This window comes from Sinocyclocheilus rhinocerous, unplaced genomic scaffold (assembly GCF_001515625.1).
Source record: "Sinocyclocheilus rhinocerous isolate Xijiao unplaced genomic scaffold, SAMN03320098_v1.1 scaffold229, whole genome shotgun sequence".
Taxonomy (NCBI): Eukaryota; Metazoa; Chordata; class Actinopteri; order Cypriniformes; family Cyprinidae; genus Sinocyclocheilus; species Sinocyclocheilus rhinocerous.
The window spans coordinates 427298-445842 of NW_015635757.1; the positions used below are offsets into that span (position 1 = coordinate 427298).

General features: G+C 38.2%; 3 protein-coding genes across 3 annotated transcripts in view; 1 reads left to right on the top strand and 2 right to left on the bottom strand.

Annotated features, from left to right (window-relative positions):
* The window catches only part of LOC107747423 (ribonuclease H2 subunit A-like), a 6747-nt gene extending 6141 nt beyond the window's left edge, over nt 1-606 (bottom strand). Inside the window, exon 1 of the mRNA XM_016561913.1 lies at nt 320-606. The gene's annotated coding sequence lies outside the window, so the exon portion shown is untranslated. The remainder of the gene's footprint in view (nt 1-319) is intronic.
* Nucleotides 607-3574: 2968 nt separating this feature from the next.
* On the top strand, nt 3575-10547 carry LOC107747437 (peroxiredoxin-1-like). The gene is made up of 6 exons (XM_016561937.1): nt 3575-3636; nt 5073-5193; nt 5369-5522; nt 7772-7775; nt 8417-8421; nt 10517-10547. Exons 2-6 carry the CDS (start codon nt 5091-5093, stop codon nt 10545-10547), a joined length of 297 nt encoding a protein of 98 aa, XP_016417423.1. The 5' UTR covers nt 3575-3636; nt 5073-5090.
* A 2107-nt stretch (nt 10548-12654) lies between these two features.
* junba (JunB proto-oncogene, AP-1 transcription factor subunit a) lies at nt 12655-14125 on the bottom strand. Its single transcript, XM_016561914.1, has one exon. The coding sequence runs from the start codon at nt 13977-13979 to the stop codon at nt 13011-13013; it is 969 nt and encodes a 322-aa protein (XP_016417400.1). The 5' UTR covers nt 13980-14125; the 3' UTR covers nt 12655-13010.
* Nucleotides 14126-18545: the final 4420 nt, after the last annotated feature.

The window sequence follows — 18545 nt, forward strand, 5'->3', positions numbered from 1 at the left end:
CTGAAAAAAACGGTTTTCACAAAAATATTAATAAGCAGCACAATTTTTTTCAACATTGATAATATAGAAATATCTTGCTATTGTGCAAATAATCAAGTTATATTGAATAATATTCGACCAGAGCATGTTTCTTCTAAACATATAAAAACATATCCATAAATCACAACACATGTATTATCATTCCCTGTATAAAATAAAGAATTTAAAAGGCACGTCTTTAACAGAAATGACCCACAACACATTTTCTCCCGCATCTGATACTGAAATCAATCAATAATACGAGATCATACAAATAATTTATAGTCAAAATAGTACGAACAATGAGTGGAGAAAACATGAGGTTTATTCACTCTTATTAACTAACCAACAGGGTATTCAAAAGCATCATAGAACAGTGTGCTTAACCATTAAAGTGTGTAAAAGTTCCTGCATAAACAAACTTGCACGAACCTGTGTATGTTTGCAGCGCGCCTCAACCGGAAATACAGAATTGGCGGGAGTGTGACAGGACAGCGTGACCTTTGACCGACAATACTGGAAGGACAAGGAGTATTTATTACTGCATAGAAAAATACTACGCACACTGAAACATATTTAAAAACACAGCTAATGTCTAAAACCATGCAGCGAACGCGTTTAAATGTGTGCCTCCACAACTCTCTATCGCAGTGGTTTGTGGGAAATGGAGTTCAGGGGATGTTTGGCTATTTTCCCGATGTTATCTTCTAATTCAGTGTTTATTTGCATTTACGCGATTGCAGAAATGTATAAGACAAAAACACGAATAGAGAGGTGAGCAAAAAAATTATAAATAGAGGTTAAGAGTGATGAATTGCCATTGATTAAGTATAAACTTGAGGTTAGCATTGCAAAACACTATGCATATGCTTTTTGTGCGGTTTGTTCTCATGTTGTGGATGTAATTTTTTTTTTTAATGTATTTTTAATTTTCTGATATGTATGTAGGTCAAAACCAAAAAATACAAGACATCATGTGCATCTAAATGCACTGTTTTCTGAAATGTTTCTGAAATCGTATCCAAACTGGAATCTGCCATACAACTAAAACGCAAAATATGGCTTGAAATTGTAAACGAAATGCATAAAGTGAGGCGGTGCACTGAAGCACATGGCTCCTTTTTCCCTCGTTCCCGTTAATGCTTCACACTCCAGTCCAGTTGGTGGCGGTAATACACCATAAGTTGAAATACAAGTACAAGTACAAGAAGAAGAAGAAGAAGAAGCACATGGCTCCTCCCTCTTTACGTTGAGTTTTGCAGCAGGTTGCGCGGCTGTGCATCAAGGGAAAGTGAAGTTTCGCTTCCACATCACGGAACAGGTACGTTTTTAATGTCAACATAGTACTCTTTTGCCTAAAATCTTAATGGTTATTTACATGCACAAATGCTTAATGCGTATTTTTGCTGATTATTACTGAACAAAAGAGCGCGTGGAAAACGCCGGCGCTGTTCTCTTGCAGATTGGATCATATGAGAAAACATGAGGTTTATTCACTCTTATTAACTAACCAACAGGGTATTCAAAAGCATCATAGAACAGTGTGCTTAACCATTAAAGTGTGTAAAAGTTCCTGCATAAACAAACTTGCACGAACCTGTGTATGTTTGCAGCGCGCCTCAACCGGAAATACAGAATTGGCGGGAGTGTGACAGGACAGCGTGACCTTTGACCGACAATACTGGAAGGACAAGGAGTATTTATTACTGCATAGAAAAATACTACGCACACTGAAACATATTTAAAAACACAGCTAATGTCTAAAACCATGCAGCGAACGCGTTTAAATGTGTGCCTCCACAACTCTCTATCGCAGTGGTTTGTGGGAAATGGAGTTCAGGGGATGTTTGGCTATTTTCCCGATGTTATCTTCTAATTCAGTGTTTATTTGCATTTACGCGATTGCAGAAATGTATAAGACAAAAACACGAATAGAGAGGTGAGCAAAAAAATTATAAATAGAGGTTAAGAGTGATGAATTGCCATTGATTAAGTATAAACTTGAGGTTAGCATTGCAAAACACTATGCATATGCTTTTTGTGCGGTTTGTTCTCATGTTGTGGATGTAATTTTTTTTTTTAATGTATTTTTAATTTTCTGATATGTATGTAGGTCAAAACCAAAAAATACAAGACATCATGTGCATCTAAATGCACTGTTTTCTGAAATGTTTCTGAAATCGTATCCAAACTGGAATCTGCCATACAACTAAAACGCAAAATATGGCTTGAAATTGTAAACGAAATGCATAAAGTGAGGCGGTGCACTGAAGCACATGGCTCCTTTTTCCCTCTTTCCCGTTAATGCTTCACACTCCAGTCCAGTTGGTGGCGGTAATACACCATAAGTTGAAATACAAGTACAAGTACAAGAAGAAGAAGAAGAAGAAGCACATGGCTCCTCCCTCTTTACGTTGAGTTTTGCAGCAGGTCGCGCGGCTGTGCATCAAGGGAAAGTGAAGTTTCGCTTCCACATCACGGAACAGGTACGTTTTTAATGTCAACATAGTACTCTTTTGCCTAAAATCTTAATGGTTATTTACATGCACAAATGCTTAATGCGTATTTTTGCTGATTATTACTGAACAAAAGAGCGCGTGGAAAACGCCGGCGCTGTTCTCTTGCAGATTGCATCATATTTTATCAACTGTTTGACATATCTTAACGCATTAAAATATATTTATTGTGTCAGACTGTGAGTATTAGTCATTTCAACTACTTTTATGCAGTATCACTCGACTGATCAGGCTTAGCTCTCGTGGCTAGGCAGCTAACGTTAAATGACTTTCTGAATATATCAGACGTTTTAATATGCATTTCGTCTTTTGCATGTTTCCAGACACTGTATATTAATTTACAAGTCAACATGCGTCTTTCCAATTATAGCAGAGCCTTAAGTTAGCGCACACTTGTCTCGGCCTTCTCCAGCCCATTTTCACCTTTTTCCTGCAGTTTTCAGGGCAAAGTCTCGGAGGGTCGTTGACCATTCTTGTGTTTTCTAGGGGTGGATACTATCAGCTTTTAGCAGAGATACTGAGCTGACAGGCGCTATCAGGGCCACACGGAAGGCGTGGAATCGACCTCTGAGCCAAGTGCACTTATAAAACGCGTTCAAGTCCCTCTTTTAAGGGTAAAAATGATTCAAATGCTCGTGCATTTGGTCTGTAGCTGAACTGAGATAAAGACTTGGGTAAAAGGCCATATTTAGACTGAACCACTTCTTGAATCAGAAGCCCATTGTTCAGAACAACTGACTATCATGTGACCTGCAGTGTGTGTGTGATCCACTGCAAAGCGTTTGCTTACATTATGAACTGATACTCTGGTTCAAACACGAGAAGTTACTTATCTTGCTGATTTTTTGTCTCTCTTTCCTGTTCTCATTTCAGAACTAATATTTTGAGGTAAATAAAATGTGGTAAATTACTTAAATGAGTTTAAGTCACCCAAAAATGAAAATTTCTGTCATTTAATCATGCTTAAGTTGTCCCAAACCTGTGTGGATTTCTTTCTTCCGCTGAAGATATTTTGAAGAATGTTGGTAACCAAACAATTTAGGTTCTCAGCGCGGCTGTGCATCAAGGGAAAGTGAAGTTTCGCTTCCACATCACGGAACAGGTACGTTTTTAATGTCAACATAGTACTCTTTTGCCTAAAATCTTAATGGTTATTTACATGCACAAATGCTTAATGCGTATTTTTGCTGATTATTACTGAACAAAAGAGCGCGTGGAAAACGCCGGCGCTGTTCTCTTGCAGATTGCATCATATTTTATCAACTGTTTGACATATCTTAACGCATTAAAATATATTTATTGTGTCAGACTGTGAGTATTAGTCATTTCAACTACTTTTATGCAGTATCACTCGACTGATCAGGCTTAGCTCTCGTGGCTAGGCAGCTAACGTTAAATGACTTTCTGAATATATCAGACGTTTTAATATGCATTTCGTCTTTTGCATGTTTCCAGACACTGTATATTAATTTACAAGTCAACATGCGTCTTTCCAATTATAGCAGAGCCTTAAGTTAGCGCACACTTGTCTCGGCCTTCTCCAGCCCATTTTCACCTTTTTCCTGCAGTTTTCAGGGCAAAGTCTCGGAGGGTCGTTGACCATTCTTGTGTTTTCTAGGGGTGGATACTATCAGCTTTTAGCAGAGATACTGAGCTGACAGGCGCTATCAGGGCCACACGGAAGGCGTGGAATCGACCTCTGAGCCAAGTGCACTTATAAAACGCGTTCAAGTCCCTCTTTTAAGGGTAAAAATGATTCAAATGCTCGTGCATTTGGTCTGTAGCTGAACTGAGATAAAGACTTGGGTAAAAGGCCATATTTAGACTGAACCACTTCTTGAATCAGAAGCCAATTGTTCAGAACAACTGACTATCATGTGACCTGCAGTGTGTGTGTGATCCACTGCAAAGCGTTTGCTTACATTATGAACTGATACTCTGGTTCAAACACGAGAAGTTACTTATCTTGCTGATTTTTTTGTCTCTCTTTCCTGTTCTCATTTCAGAACTAATATTTTGAGGTAAATAAAATGTGGTAAATTACTTAAATGAGTTTAAGTCACCCAAAAATGAAAATTTCTGTCATTTAATCATGCTTAAGTTGTCCCAAACCTGTGTGGATTTCTTTCTTCCGCTGAAGATATTTTGAAGAATGTTGGTAACCAAACAATTTAGGTTCTCATTGACTTCCATAGCATTTTTTTCTCCATACTATGGAGTCCAGCAACTGTTTGGTTACCGACATTCTTCAAAATATCTTTTTATGTTCATCGGAAGAAAGAAATTCCCACAGGATTGGAACAACGAAAGTGTGAGTAAATTCTAACAGCTTTACACATACATTCAGTCAATTTGCTGTTGTTTTTTTGCTGTCCTGGTACCACAAGAAAAAAGTTGTTGTGGTTGGTTTTTTTTTTGTCAAAAAACATTTTCTGCAATTAATAAAAAAAAGTTTTTAAATTTGTAATTAAATGTGTGGTGTAAGTAGCAGCAATAATAATAATATTCCTGATGTTCTTGGATTTTTTTGGTCAACAGTGACAAGCAATCTTCAAGATGTCTTCTGGAAACGCTAAGATCGGTCAGCCTGCTCCTCAGTTCAAGGCCACAGCTGTGATAGACGGACAGTTTAAAGACATTCAGCTGTCCGACTACAGAGGTGAGCATCAGACGCTCCACACACTGTGTTTTGTAGATAGAGAGTATTTCAAATGTCATTCTAAGCTACTTTTGCTTTCCATTGCATCACGATACTAGCCATCAAACCCACTAACTGGGTTACAGGTGTGACCTGTTTTCACTTCATCTTTATTTTCCCTCAATTTCTCCTTTAGGGAAGTATGTCGTGTTGTTCTTCTATCCACTCGATTTCACCTTCGTGTGTCCTACCGAGATCATCGCGTTCAGCGACCGGGCCGCTGAGTTTAGTAAAATCGGCTGCGAGGTCTTCGCTGCCTCCACCGACTCTCATTTCAGCCATCTGGCATGGTGAGGGTCCTGCTTTTATTCCTACATATTCCACATCTAAAGGGCTAAACTAGCTACTTTAGACAAAAATCTATATTTGATATCGTTAAAATGCTGTAAAATATCTAGTGCCTTCATTATAAAAAGTAATTTATTTTAGATCAATAGTGCCAGTGGTCCTACACTGTATGTTAGATGTCACTGTTGGGTTTCTCTCGCTTGTGAACGTGATTCTTAGCGGGCTTTCTATGGCTTCACCCAGTTAGTGGTTGTCTTCTGTGTTCTCCTAACCAGCCTGGCTTTGATAAGAGCTACTATAGAGTGTTAGAGAGGCACAGATAAAGGAAGGGTGTAGCGTTTTGTTAGTTCTAGAAACTGACACTTGAAGTCACATTGACCTTTTATTTAGAGAGCATTATTATTTACACTTAGTACTACTACTAATAAATGTTTAGGTTTAAAAAAAAAAATTTTCTAAAATAAAATAATGGTAGTAATATAATATATATTTTTAGGTTTATATGTGTGTATGCATGTATGAAGAGTTCATTTGCAAAAACCGATAACTCCATTTTAATTTTTTTCAGAAATCATGTTTTTTTTTATTGCGCATTCCAAGTAATATCAATCAAATTGCAGTTGGGTTGTTTTGATTAAGTAATAATAACTTAAACAAATACAGGTAATTTACTAAATTAAAGTTAATTGAAAGTTTTTTTTTTTTTACGTATTAAAAGTTTGTTTTATAGCAAAAGCAGATAACTCCACATTTCATTTTCACACACATATATATATATATATAGAGAGAGAGAGAGAGAGTTTAAAAACCCACTCGTTTAATCTTTGTAATCTCCTCAGATTACAATGTAGATGCCTGACAAACGTTGTTGTTGTGATCATAAACTGTATGGATGTGATTACACGCAATACATAGAAATTTCAAAAACCAGCATTTTTTCAAATAGAAATCTTTTCTAACATAAATGTCTTCACTGTCACTTTTGATCAATTTAATACATCCTTGCTGATTAAAATATTAATTTCTTTCAAAAAAATCTTATCGACACCTACCCCATAGGTTTTTGCTAAATAAAAAAAAAATATATACATAATAAATATATACACTGTGTATATGAGTTGCGAATTTGTCTGAATGAAATTGTCATCCTTTTTGAAGTAAAGTGGGGATACTTTTAATAATTCATTTACTTTAACTAAGGGACCTGTTTTTTTTTTTTTGTAGTAATCAACATTATTCGATGAATTCACTCAACTTGATCTGCAGATAGAACATTCCTTTAATGTTGAAAACTAATTTAAGAGCAGTCATACAGATTTTATTATAAACCGAGCAAACGGTGAGTTTTCGGTCTCTTGTCCTGCTCCCACAGAGGTCTGTTTGTGATTGACGATAAAGGCATCTTGAGGCAGATCACCATCAATGACCTGCCGGTGGGCCGCTCGGTGGACGAGACGCTGAGACTGGTGCAGGCCTTCCAGCACACCGACAAATATGGAGAAGGTGAGTGAGACGGGGCTCTTTCTGAATGTCCTGTTTATCTTGAGTACCTTGAGAATGTTTTGTGATCCGATCACTCAAACCACATTTGGAGGAGGTCAAAAACATGTGACCACATTGTATTTGTAGTGTAAACAGATGCGTCCTGATGCCAACGAAGAGCCGTTTGCTTGCATAACACGAAGTTATACTGTACCTCCAAATTGAGGGTTTTAAGCCCAGACTTGTACTATCTTTTATACGCTTGATTTCTACTCGAGACATCATGTTTGAAGTGCGATTAAATTCATGTGTATTTGAGAGCGTCATTATGGTGACTTTTTGCTTTATCCTGGCTGAAGTGATGTGTGTAACTGTGAAATCTGATCACAAGTGATCACAGGATGTGTAATGAGAGAGTGACAGTCCATATGCAGAGGTGTTGAGTAACTACTCAATACTCGCATTGATTTACCACAGAAAACAATTGGCTCATCCTTCATTTTGGGGTCATCAAGATTTTTTGTTATATTTTCATTCAGCAAGGATGCATGAAATTGAAAGTGACCGTAAAGAAATCCCCAATTATATATAATGTATAATTATATTACAACTTCTATTTCTATTTATTATTCCTTTTAAAAAATTTTATTAAAGAATTCTAAAATATGTATTATGTTTACACAAAAATGAGGCAGCACAACTGTTTTCAACATTGATGATAATAATGTTTCTCAAGCATCAAATCAGTTTATTAGAATGATTTCTGAAGGATCGTGTGACACTGAAGACTGGAGTAATGATGCTGAAAATTCAGCTTTGATCACAGCAATAAATTACATTTTAAAATATATTCAAATAGTAAATTGTAATTTTAAATAGTAGTAATATTTCACAATATTATTGCATTTTTTTAATCAAATTAATGCAGCCTTGGTGAGCAGAAGAGACGACTTTTAAAAACCATACCCACCCCAAACTTTTGCTGATAGCGTATATACAGTGGGTACGGAAAGTATTCAGACCCCCTTAAATTTTTCACTCTTTGTTATATTGCAGCCATTTGCTAAAATCATTTAAGTTAATTTTTTTTCCTCATTAATGTACACACAGCACCCCATATTGACAGAAAAACACAGAATTGTTGACATCTTTGCAGATTTATTAAAAAAGAAAAACTGAAAAATGCTCAGTATTTAGTAGAAGCACCCTCTTGATCTAATACAGCCATGAGTCTTATTGGGAAAGATGCAACAAGTTTTTCACACATGGATTTGGGGATCCTCTGCCATTCCTCCTTGCAAATCCTCTCCAGTTCTGTCAGGTTGGACGGTAAACGTTGGTGGACAGCCATTTTTAGGTCTCTCCAGAGATGCTCAATTGGGTTTAAGTCAGGGCTCTGGCTGGGCCATTCAAGAACAGTCACAGAGTTGTTGTGAAGCCACTCCTTCGTTATTTTAGCTGTGTGCTTAGGGTCATTGTCTTGTTGGAAGGTAAACCTTAGTTCCAGTCTGAGGTCCTGAGCACTCTGGAGAAGGTTTTCGCCCAGGATATCCCTGTACTTGGCCGCATTCATCTTTCCCTCGATTGCAACCAGTCGTCCTGTCCCTGCAGCTGAAAAACACCCCCACAGCATGATGCTGCCACCACCATGCTTCACTGTTGGGACTGTATTGGACAGGTGCCTGGTTTTCTCCACACATACCGCTTAGAATTAAGGCCAAAAAGTTCTATCTTGGTCTCATCAGACCAGAGAATCTTATTTCTCACCATCTTGGAGTCCTTCAGGTGTTTTTTTAGCAAACTCCATGCGGGCTTTCATGTGTCTTGAACTGAGGAGAGGCTTCCGTCGGGCCACTCTGCCATAAAGCCCCGACTGGTGGAGGGCTGCAGTGATGGTTGACTTTCTACAACTTTCTCCCATCTCCCGACTGCATCTCTGGAGCTCAGCCACATCCAAGCAGTAACAGTCCTGCTGTATTTCCCGGATCGTGCTCCCGTTCAGTGGGACGCTAGAGCACTTAACCTTAGCCTGAGAGTTCTTGAAAGTTGTCTTAAGCCAACGTAACAAACTCTTTGCAGTTTAAATGCACTTGTTAGACAGATTTCTTTTCGTTTTCATTGTCTGAAGAAGCTGTTGCGGTCAGCATCTCCCATGCACTGAAATGTCTGTAGTTTGTTTTCAGCTTATTTAATCGGTGTTACATATTTAGTATTCAGTGAACATTTGATTCATTTTGAATTGTTTCAAGTTGATTAACAATCTGGTGATCATCAATATCTGTGAAATAAACGGGCTGTTATTGTGAGATGGTGCAGTTCTCTTATTTTTACCAACATAACTCAGCTGTTGTTGTGTTTCAGGTTCATTACAAGTTATGTAGTTTCTGACATTTTGACTCCGTCTATAGGTTCATCCATCCAGAAAAGTTTTCACAACTCAATAAGGAACATGCAAACAGCTTTACTGCTCATATATTAAATAGGTTTTTACTAAATATAATTAGTAAAAATTATTTTGCAATAATATGAACTGTACATCTCTGCTTGTAAATCCAGCGCTTTTGTGCAACTGCAATTAAACCAGTGTAATTGACCAGGCAAGCTTATTTGATAATGGACCAGTCACAGTGTTATAAATGTGTATCAATAATATATTCATATTTAAATTAGATATTTTCTATTTTCATTTAATTTTATAGTTTTAGTAACTTTTTTTTATTTTAGCATTTTTATTAGTTATTGTTTTATTAATTTTTATTTGGACTATTCAGTTAGTACTTAAAGTTAAACTAAACTAAATGTGAAATGTCTGAAGTGAGCAATGAAGTTCTTGTTTTATTTATTTATTTTTAATTTTAGTATAGTTCAGTTTTAAATAAATATAATAACTCTGTTATGGACATTACCACAAATGATTTTGGTAGAGCTCGAATTGATTTTGCTACCTCCCGTTAAAACAGTAGGTAGTTCAATTCGACAATGAAAAATGCTACCTGTCAAATTATGGTTTAATCTACACCTACGTCTACACCTACCACAACCCTAAACCTACCCTTACAGTAATGCAAAAACAGTAATTATGTGTTATTCGCAGTTGTGGCTAGAAGGGATACAGCTACGGCTGGAAACCAACAATGAATTAATTTTTCTACATAGATTGTTATATTAACGTCTACACCTACCCAACCCTAAACCTACCCCTTACAGTAATGCAAATACATTAAATGTTGTTCAGCGTGAGAAAAAGGATGCAATATTGATGTGCGCATGCGCAGTAAGCCAGTGTCTGGACACCTGGAACATGTCTTAAATTTGGACAAATCAGACCGGTAGATGGCAGTATTTCATTACATTTGAGAGAAGTAGCTCAGGAGCAACTTGTTCTTATGAGCCCTCAGAGCAATAATAATTTAGGTAGGCCTATATAAGTGATTTCAAGGCAGATTTTAATGTTAATTAAGCAGAGCTTGTATTCACGACAGAGATCTAAACGATGTACTTCTCAAATTTGTAGGTTATGTGCTGCTGCTGTCGGGGTTATGTAGCCTACAACTCATCTGATAGTGACAATCTGGTGATAAAACACTCAAAAAAGCAAGGCATTTGACACTGAATGTTAAGCAATCGATTATATTTGATAATCTGGAAGTAGCTAGTGAATTTTATTGATTTTGCTGAATTGTTATCATGGTGTTATTTTCAACATCAAATGATTGATGCCAAACGAGCTAACAGGAAACGTTCTCAAGTAAAAGTTTTGGCAAGGTTCTCTAAAACATCTGAACAAACGTTCTTCCAGTAACGTTAGTGCTCATTCATAGTTCTTTAATAACGTTCTCAAAACATTATTTATACTTTATTCATGGAACCTTTTTTCCTGAAACGTTTTAGTTGAACGTTTGTCTAACGTTTTTGTTTTTGAATGTTATGACTTCGGAATATTCAGAGAACATTCAAAAGTAACATTCCCATAATGTTTGCACAATGATAAAATAAAATGTTCCTGTGGTGTTTGTAGCCTACTGTATAACCAAGAAAAAAAAGTATTTAGAAAAAAAAACATTAAACTTTCCGAGAAAATTCAGAAATACTTTTTCATATTAATGAGAACGTTGGAAAACTGTTCTTAAAACATATTTTTGTTAGCTGAGAATGGGACTGAAAACAATAGGCCTATGTGTCTTTTTATATAGGCCTACTGAAAAGGTGCTTTTGAACGTATTTTTATATATTTAACGTCTTAACAAATATTTGTGTCATCAAGCTAAATTTAAAAATGTTAATATATTCTGCAAATAGAGCTATGATTTAAATGGTGATATTCTATAAATATCTTGTTTTTAAACTCAATTATTATGTTTTAAACTATATGATGGCGACGGTTGATGCTTAACCGGAGGCATCACTTCAAGTCTTTTTAATAAAACAAAATGTCCACTAAAACCTAAAGATATTACGAAAGTAAATAGCCTACAAAACACTAGATTTGATTTATATAGGTTATTTGAATCAAATGTGCTTATTTGGGTAGAATTATGTCCTGACATGAGATATGGATTAATCCCTTTCATGTGTAGGCTAATATCTAATAAAGTCACCATCTCTGGACTATTTATGCCCAAGTAGAATTTGCTGTGTTTACATTCTGTTTGACTAATGTATTAGTTCTAAAGAATCCCTCAAAAAAACTTTTGGGGCTGACTAAAATGAAGAAAACTGGCTACTTGTGAAAGAATAAAGGCTGTTATAAAAACCGATCATATAGGCCTTATGCGTGGGTCTGTGGTTTTGGTACTGGACAGTTAATCAAAACTACGGTTTTTTTTCCCGGAAATCAAGTTACTGCGGGCACTTCTGATTTATAAGTCTAGATGTTATTTACTGCGATCTGTTTTTCTATTTTTATGCTTGCAACGGCTCCATTTTTTGCAAAGTACCTGGAAAATGCCCGTGCGTGTTCGTATTTTTATCTCTAGTTTTCGTTTCGCTGAAACTGTTTTGGGAAGGTTTCTGCGCGCGGGGAAAATCCCGCGTTGCTAAATTTTCACTCATTCACACGCGCTTCATTCATTCGAGCGTCAGACTTGAAAGCGCGCGGACTTCCTGACCGGTAGCGTGGGCGGGGGTTCCCGCAAGTCTACCCTCAGTGACGTACATGCGCCAAAACAGCCCATATATGGGCTTTGCGTCAGCAGGAAAAAGAAGCCAACTTGGGCACGTCTTCAACGTAAATTTAAAGCCGCACAGAGTGAGCCAGAAATGAACAACCCAAACAGTGGAATTATTTTCAACGCTTTTACTTAAATATAAAAAATATAAACAAAACAAACAGAAATACAGGTCTGGATCAACCCGACTCACAACATCAATAACTTACAGGAATGTTTTCATAGGGCAGCACTCAAAAACAAAACCAACTTAAAGGTTTCCCCTGTGCATTCACTGTCCATTCATCTACCTTGAAGATGCTTTTGAAAACAACTTTAACACTCTAGTTTTCTACAAGAAATACCCTCAGTGACGTACATGCGCCAAAACAGCCCATATATGGGCTTTGCGTCAGCAGGAAAAAGAAGCCAACTTGGGCACGTCTTCAACGTAAATTTAAAGCCGCACAGAGTGAGCCAGAAATGAACAACCCAAACAGTGGAATTATTTTCAACGCTTTTACTTAAATATAAAAAATATAAACAAAACAAACAGAAATACAGGTCTGGATCAACCCGACTCACAACATCAATAACTTACAGGAATGTTTTCATAGGGCAGCACTCAAAAACAAAACCAACTTAAAGGTTTCCCCTGTGCATTCACTGTCCATTCATCTACCTTGAAGATGCTTTTGAAAACAACTTTAACACTCTAGTTTTCTACAAGAAAACACTTAAGAAATATACAACGCTCGTACTCAGTGCTGCAATAGTATCATTTGCATCAAAACATCACAAACATGATCTGCGCTTCCAGTGTTTCCCATTTTGCCAGTGTCCGCGTCATTGCAGTTCATACTAAAACGACTTGATCTTGGACGGCAGCATCAGCTGGCACCCGCTGCTCACATGGGTCATGACCTTCTGCTTGAGCTGGGCGACTTGTTCCCTCAGTAGGGACGCGGTGTTGGACAGTCCGGCGTTATCCGACTTGAGATCCTTGACTTTGTCCTCCAGCCTGGAGATGCGCTCCAGCTTCCGTCGCCGGCACTTGGTGGCCGCCTGCCGGTTGCGGAGCCTCTTGCGCTCCGCTTTGAAGCGCTCCTGGTCCTCCATGTCGATGGGGGACATGGGAGGAGAGCCGTCGCTGCTATGCAGATCGGGAACGGTCTGTGGCTCCTCTTTGAGCGCGACAAGCCGCTGCGGATGATGGAGCGAGTGCTGGAAGTGATGAGGGTGCGTCGTGGCTTGGTGGTGATGGTACTGTTGGTGGTGGTGATGGTGAGGCAGGTAGCTGATGGTGGCTGTCGGGTAGTTGGTTGCAGGTGTGAGGTTAGTGTTGGGATTGCAGCTGTTCAGGGTGGTGTACACGGGGCTCTCCGGTTGCAGGGAGGCGCCGAAGACCGACGACGCTGGCGAGCAGGATGACACGCCGCCGGCTCCGATGGAGACGTTTGGCGGGGGCATCTGGTTCATTTTGTGGAGCTCGTCCAGTGCTTTTACGAAGCCGTCCGCGAAGCCCTCCTGCTCTTCTATGGTGCTCCGGCCGTAGAGATACTGCCCCGGAGTGGGTGATGTGATGACACCGTTACCGTTCTGGATGATGAGTCTCTCCAGCTCCGGAGAGGCGAGTTTCAGAGAGCCCACGTCTCCGGTGTAGAAGTCGCTTTCGGAGCGCAGGGACTTGAGGTTCCGGTAAGGTTCGGCGAAGCCCACGCTCATGTTCTGCTTTAGGAGCTTGTAGTCGTGCAGGGCAGCGTCTGGATGACCATAAGCAGAAAGAAACGAGTCGTCATGATAAAACGGTTGCTCCATTTTTGTTGACATGTGAATAGCAATTAGGTTGGAGGCTTTTGAGTTGACTGTACACTTTACTGTCCGCAAATCTTGTTCTCTCCGTAATATTACATGAAGATGTCAAAAAAGATTTCAAAGCGAGAAAAGAAACTTCCAAAATAGTTTGAACAACTTTACTGTACCAAGTCGACAGGTGTTTTCCCTTGACAGGTGATGTCCAAAAAGTTGCGTGCCGGGACAGTTATTTACAAACAGTCGTACGCGGAGTCTTCTGTCTCGGTGCGCACTCGATCTCACGAGAAAGTGCGCCTCGAAGCGCTTTATACTCCGCGTTCCGGGGGCGTGGCTTGGAGACTCGCGGCCGCTGATTGGACAAGAGTTCGTTCCGCTCCTCGAACTGTCAGATGAGCGGTGACGTCGTTACCGTGAACCGCTGCTGAGATTGAAAACAACGCTAGAGGCGAGAGTGCAAAGCTGAAGGGAGGCTGCGCTCCTATTTTTGTTTCCACAGACAAGACGCAAAAACTGGCCGCAATAGTTACATAGGCACTATTTTAGAAAAGTTTCCCATGGCCAAGTAAACAGAAACTCTCTTGTGGTCTTGAGAAAAACACGGCGTTAAAAAAATGCATGGTAGTATAAGCTTTGAAGTACTAGTAGCCTACCTATATACAAAAATTAAAATACTTGTCATTAGGAGAGCTTACAGATTATTTAGTTATTGTCTTTATGATTTTGTTTTCTATATATATATGTAGTGAATTGTAAATAATTAAGACAAGATCGAGATGACAGAATTATGAAGTTAATTTGATGATTATTGATATTATTGATTATTATTACCCAATAAGGAGTGGAGAAGGAATATGCTTCTTCCTACTCCTTTTCGGACATGTATCATTTAAAATTATTTTGTATTGTGTTATATCGTCCTGTTTTGTGTATTAGTTTTGTATTGTATTTATTTTACATGGTCGAAATAAAGTCTAAAAAGTCTAAAAAAGTTTACACTGAATGTTTAAGCAGCTCTTTTACGCACAAAGAAAGTGCAGGTGATTTTAAATGTCAAGCTCTAAATATATTCCTCTAGTTTAGGTGGCACATCTAAACTGGCGATTTAAGTAAATACAGGATGGGATTGGATCATTTTAACCCAGATGAATGTGTCAGGGCCACCACATCATCTAGTAAGGTCCTGTCTTAAAGCATACTAAGCTTCATGAGTTAGATAAAATAAAGATGCCAAACTAATTCAGATCATATATAATGCAGATTTTAGCCATTTTGCATTTGAGTACTTTTACTTACTGAGTCATATAATAAGCAAAGCATGAGTAATAGTAGACCTTTTTTATAGGGCTTTAAGAGTCTGATCCCACAGATAGACTTAGCTATTAAATGTCTTTCTTTAAAGTAGCCTACAAGCTGTAACCATACCTCTGTATTGATCAGGAATAAACTGACTCATGATTTGGCAACTGATATCCGTCCCATATAAGGGCAAGACCACACAGTAGTTCCTCCTCAGTGAGCGACCGGGAAACCTCTCCCATATCGGCCTGATTCCAGAGGCAACGCCTCCGCACAGGGAGAGGTGGAGGAGGGGGAGTACACTTGAGAAAACAAATAGAAAGGCAGCATGTACACAACATGCTGTCGAAAGAGTGTGAGGTTGAAAGCCCAGTTGTAATGTGACAAGTTAATGTGAACTAAACGTCAATACAGTCCTGTTCTCTCATACTCTCATACAAATAGTCATTCAGGGAAGTTATAGTATATACTAGGTCAGGACACAATGCCGCTTCACACCTCTGGTGTGGGAAGACGTTCACACGACCACATACGAACACCTGTTTATCACCAAAAGAAAGCCACCACTGTCTCCTCAATATGTTAATAAGTCTGAATCATCACTGACTGGGCTTAAAGCCAGGTGCAAACCCATGTTTCGCCACTCGGCAGAGGTGCAGAACCTTTCACCTATATCTTCAGGTATATCACACTCCTGTCAAGACTGACACTCAACTTCCTCTACCGCTGCATTTAGTAAAATACCTTAACTGTGTTAATAAACAGGCTTTTTCCCCCCAACAAATTGTCAGTGAAAATGGGTGCTTAACCTTGTTGAATCGCCAGCATTAGGAGGTCTGTATTATAAGATAAAATATTAATTTAGGCCTAATCGTTTTTAACACTTGTGTATGCAATCTTTACAATCCTGTTATCAAACTTTGAGGTATGTCTAGATACAGTATAAAATAAGCTCATTGTGATTCTGCAATTTTCTTGCAATAAATATTAGATAAACTGAAAACATTTTTACTTAAAGAGATAGTTCACCCATAATAGGAAATCAATAACAAATGATATATATATACATGCAATAACGTACTAGAGCTTGGCGAAAGCACTCATACAATGTCAGGAAACTATACTCTGTTCACTAGCAGTGCTCCTCTTGTCCTCTAAATAGTTTTTCTGAATGACAATGATTCACTGACAATGATCTGTGTGGACTTTTATTTGTGTCATCAGTTGAGATCAGGGTTGAGGTCATTCTTTAGAAGTCTCAAAGCATGATACTATTTTCAAGAAATAAAAATTCATATGTTACATTTATAGGTGCGCATGGCTTAAATGCACTGTATTTTAAAAGTAGCTAGACCTATTGTTTGCATCATCATAAATGATACAGCCAAGCAGCTCATATTATGATTCCATTGTTTACCATAATATTGAGTAAGTCTTTTTTCATTTCAAAATTAGGCCTGGTATGTTTGTTCATGAATGAGCCAGTCATAGTGAAAGTGTGAGGCTAGAAAAAAAAAAGACAAGAAAAAGATGCATATCCAACCATAACCATGTGGTATGTGCACAGAGCACAGTGGCTTCCGTCTCACTTCTTTGATATCTTCAAATCAAAATGGCTACACAGGAAGTTGGCTTCCTCTCTCTTCATTCCACCACCACAAAGTTCAATTCCTATTCTAGATATCATTCTTTTTAAGAATTTACTGTATCACATAGCAGTTCTTTATAGATTGTAGTATAATATTATAATTACAATAGCTTTACCATTGTTTTTCTTTTTTTATAACAATTTCGATTTTTTTTCATACATGTTTAGACAAGCCATTGTATCACTTCATTCAGCAACAATTACTAAAGGTCAAAAAAAGGTTAAAACCTGTATTTGACCTTTTAGCCACACCATTTGTTTATCATCTGTCCACTTACACTCTTAAAAATAAAGGTGCTTCACGATGCCATAGAAGAACCTTTTTGTCTAAATGGTTCCATAAAGAACCTTTAACATCTGAAGAACCTTTCTGTTTCACAAAAGGTTCTTTGTGGTGAAAGAAGGTTCTTCAGATTATAAAAAGGTAAGAAAGAGATGGTTCTTTAAAGAACCTTTGACTAAATGGTTCTTTGTGGAACCAAAAAGGGTTCTTCTATGGCATCGCTTGAAGAATCGTTTGAAGCACCTTTATTTTTAAGAGTGTACTTACTGTTATAGAACAGGAAGGTGGTCATAGGCCATATTCATTGATGTTTATATGCATTCCCCGGTATGTTTTCCCATCAAACACCTTTCGATATCAGTTGATCCCACTCGCCTGACGTCAGACGTCTGTCAGTTTCATTCACACCAAGTCCAGATCAAAGTGAATTACACAGAAGAGTTCTGTTTTCTTTGAAGGCAGACACTCATGAGAAGTTGTAGAAACTGGTTGTAGAACAGTACTTCCCCTTAAAAAATATAAAACAAAACAGGTAATTCTCTTATCTTTTCATCACGCTTACTGGAGGTTCATGCATAAATATTCATTCACGCCTCATGTAAACAATTTTAAAAGGTAAGTGTCATTTTTTTCTGATTGAAAGGGTAAACTGGGTTGACGGGTTGTAGTTTATGGCAGTGGGGAAGGTACGGCATGGGGTGAAAGAGAAAAGCGGATGAAACGAGAGAGAGAGCAGTGCGCCTGTGGTCATATCAGTCAAGCTGGTGAACATGCAGCCTGTGGCTCAGCCGAGAGAGGGAACACTTAAATATGTTCACCAACTATTAGCACATCACTGCACACTTCACTGCCTGAGCGGATGGAATGTTCCCGAGGTAAAAGGGAGAGTCGTAAGTTCTAATTTGGCAGCAAGATATCCAAACACTCATTCTAGAAGTCTGTACCAGATGCTTCTACTCTGTTTCTAAAACATCTGCTTTTCAGGTATACTTTGAAGCTGAATATAAAACGCATGTCATGCTTGTGGCGATTCCCCTGATTTTTTAATATTTGTGGGTCGTGAAAGGTCACTTCTGAGCTCTTCTGAGCAACCACGCTTGTCAAGTTCCAAAAAACATAATTAAAAGTAGTGACTCATGCATTATATTCTAAGCCATAAAGGTCCTGTAGATTAAACAGAAGAGCATGGCACTAAATGGGGAATGCATGAATGAATGATAAAATGTAGACGTTCAGTGCCTTTAAGTTTCTTTAGATAAAAGCATCTTCCAAATGCGTAAATGTATAACTTCAGAAAACTTGATATTACGCATGAGTTGCTCAGACTGGGGCCTTCTCTTTTTTGTCCTTTCGG

Bases quoted from the DNA above. Each gene is read 5' to 3' on its own strand.
- LOC107747437 (XM_016561937.1), top strand. From the start codon at position 5,091: ATGTCTTCTGGAAACGCTAAGATCGGTCAGCCTGCTCCTCAGTTCAAG. The intron at 5,194-5,368 runs GTGAGCATCAGA...TTTCTCCTTTAG, and splicing joins TCAGCTGTCCGACTACAGAG to GGAAGTATGTCGTGTTGTTC.
- junba (XM_016561914.1), bottom strand. From the start codon at position 13,979: ATGTCAACAAAAATGGAGCAACCGTTTTATCATGACGACTCGTTTCTT.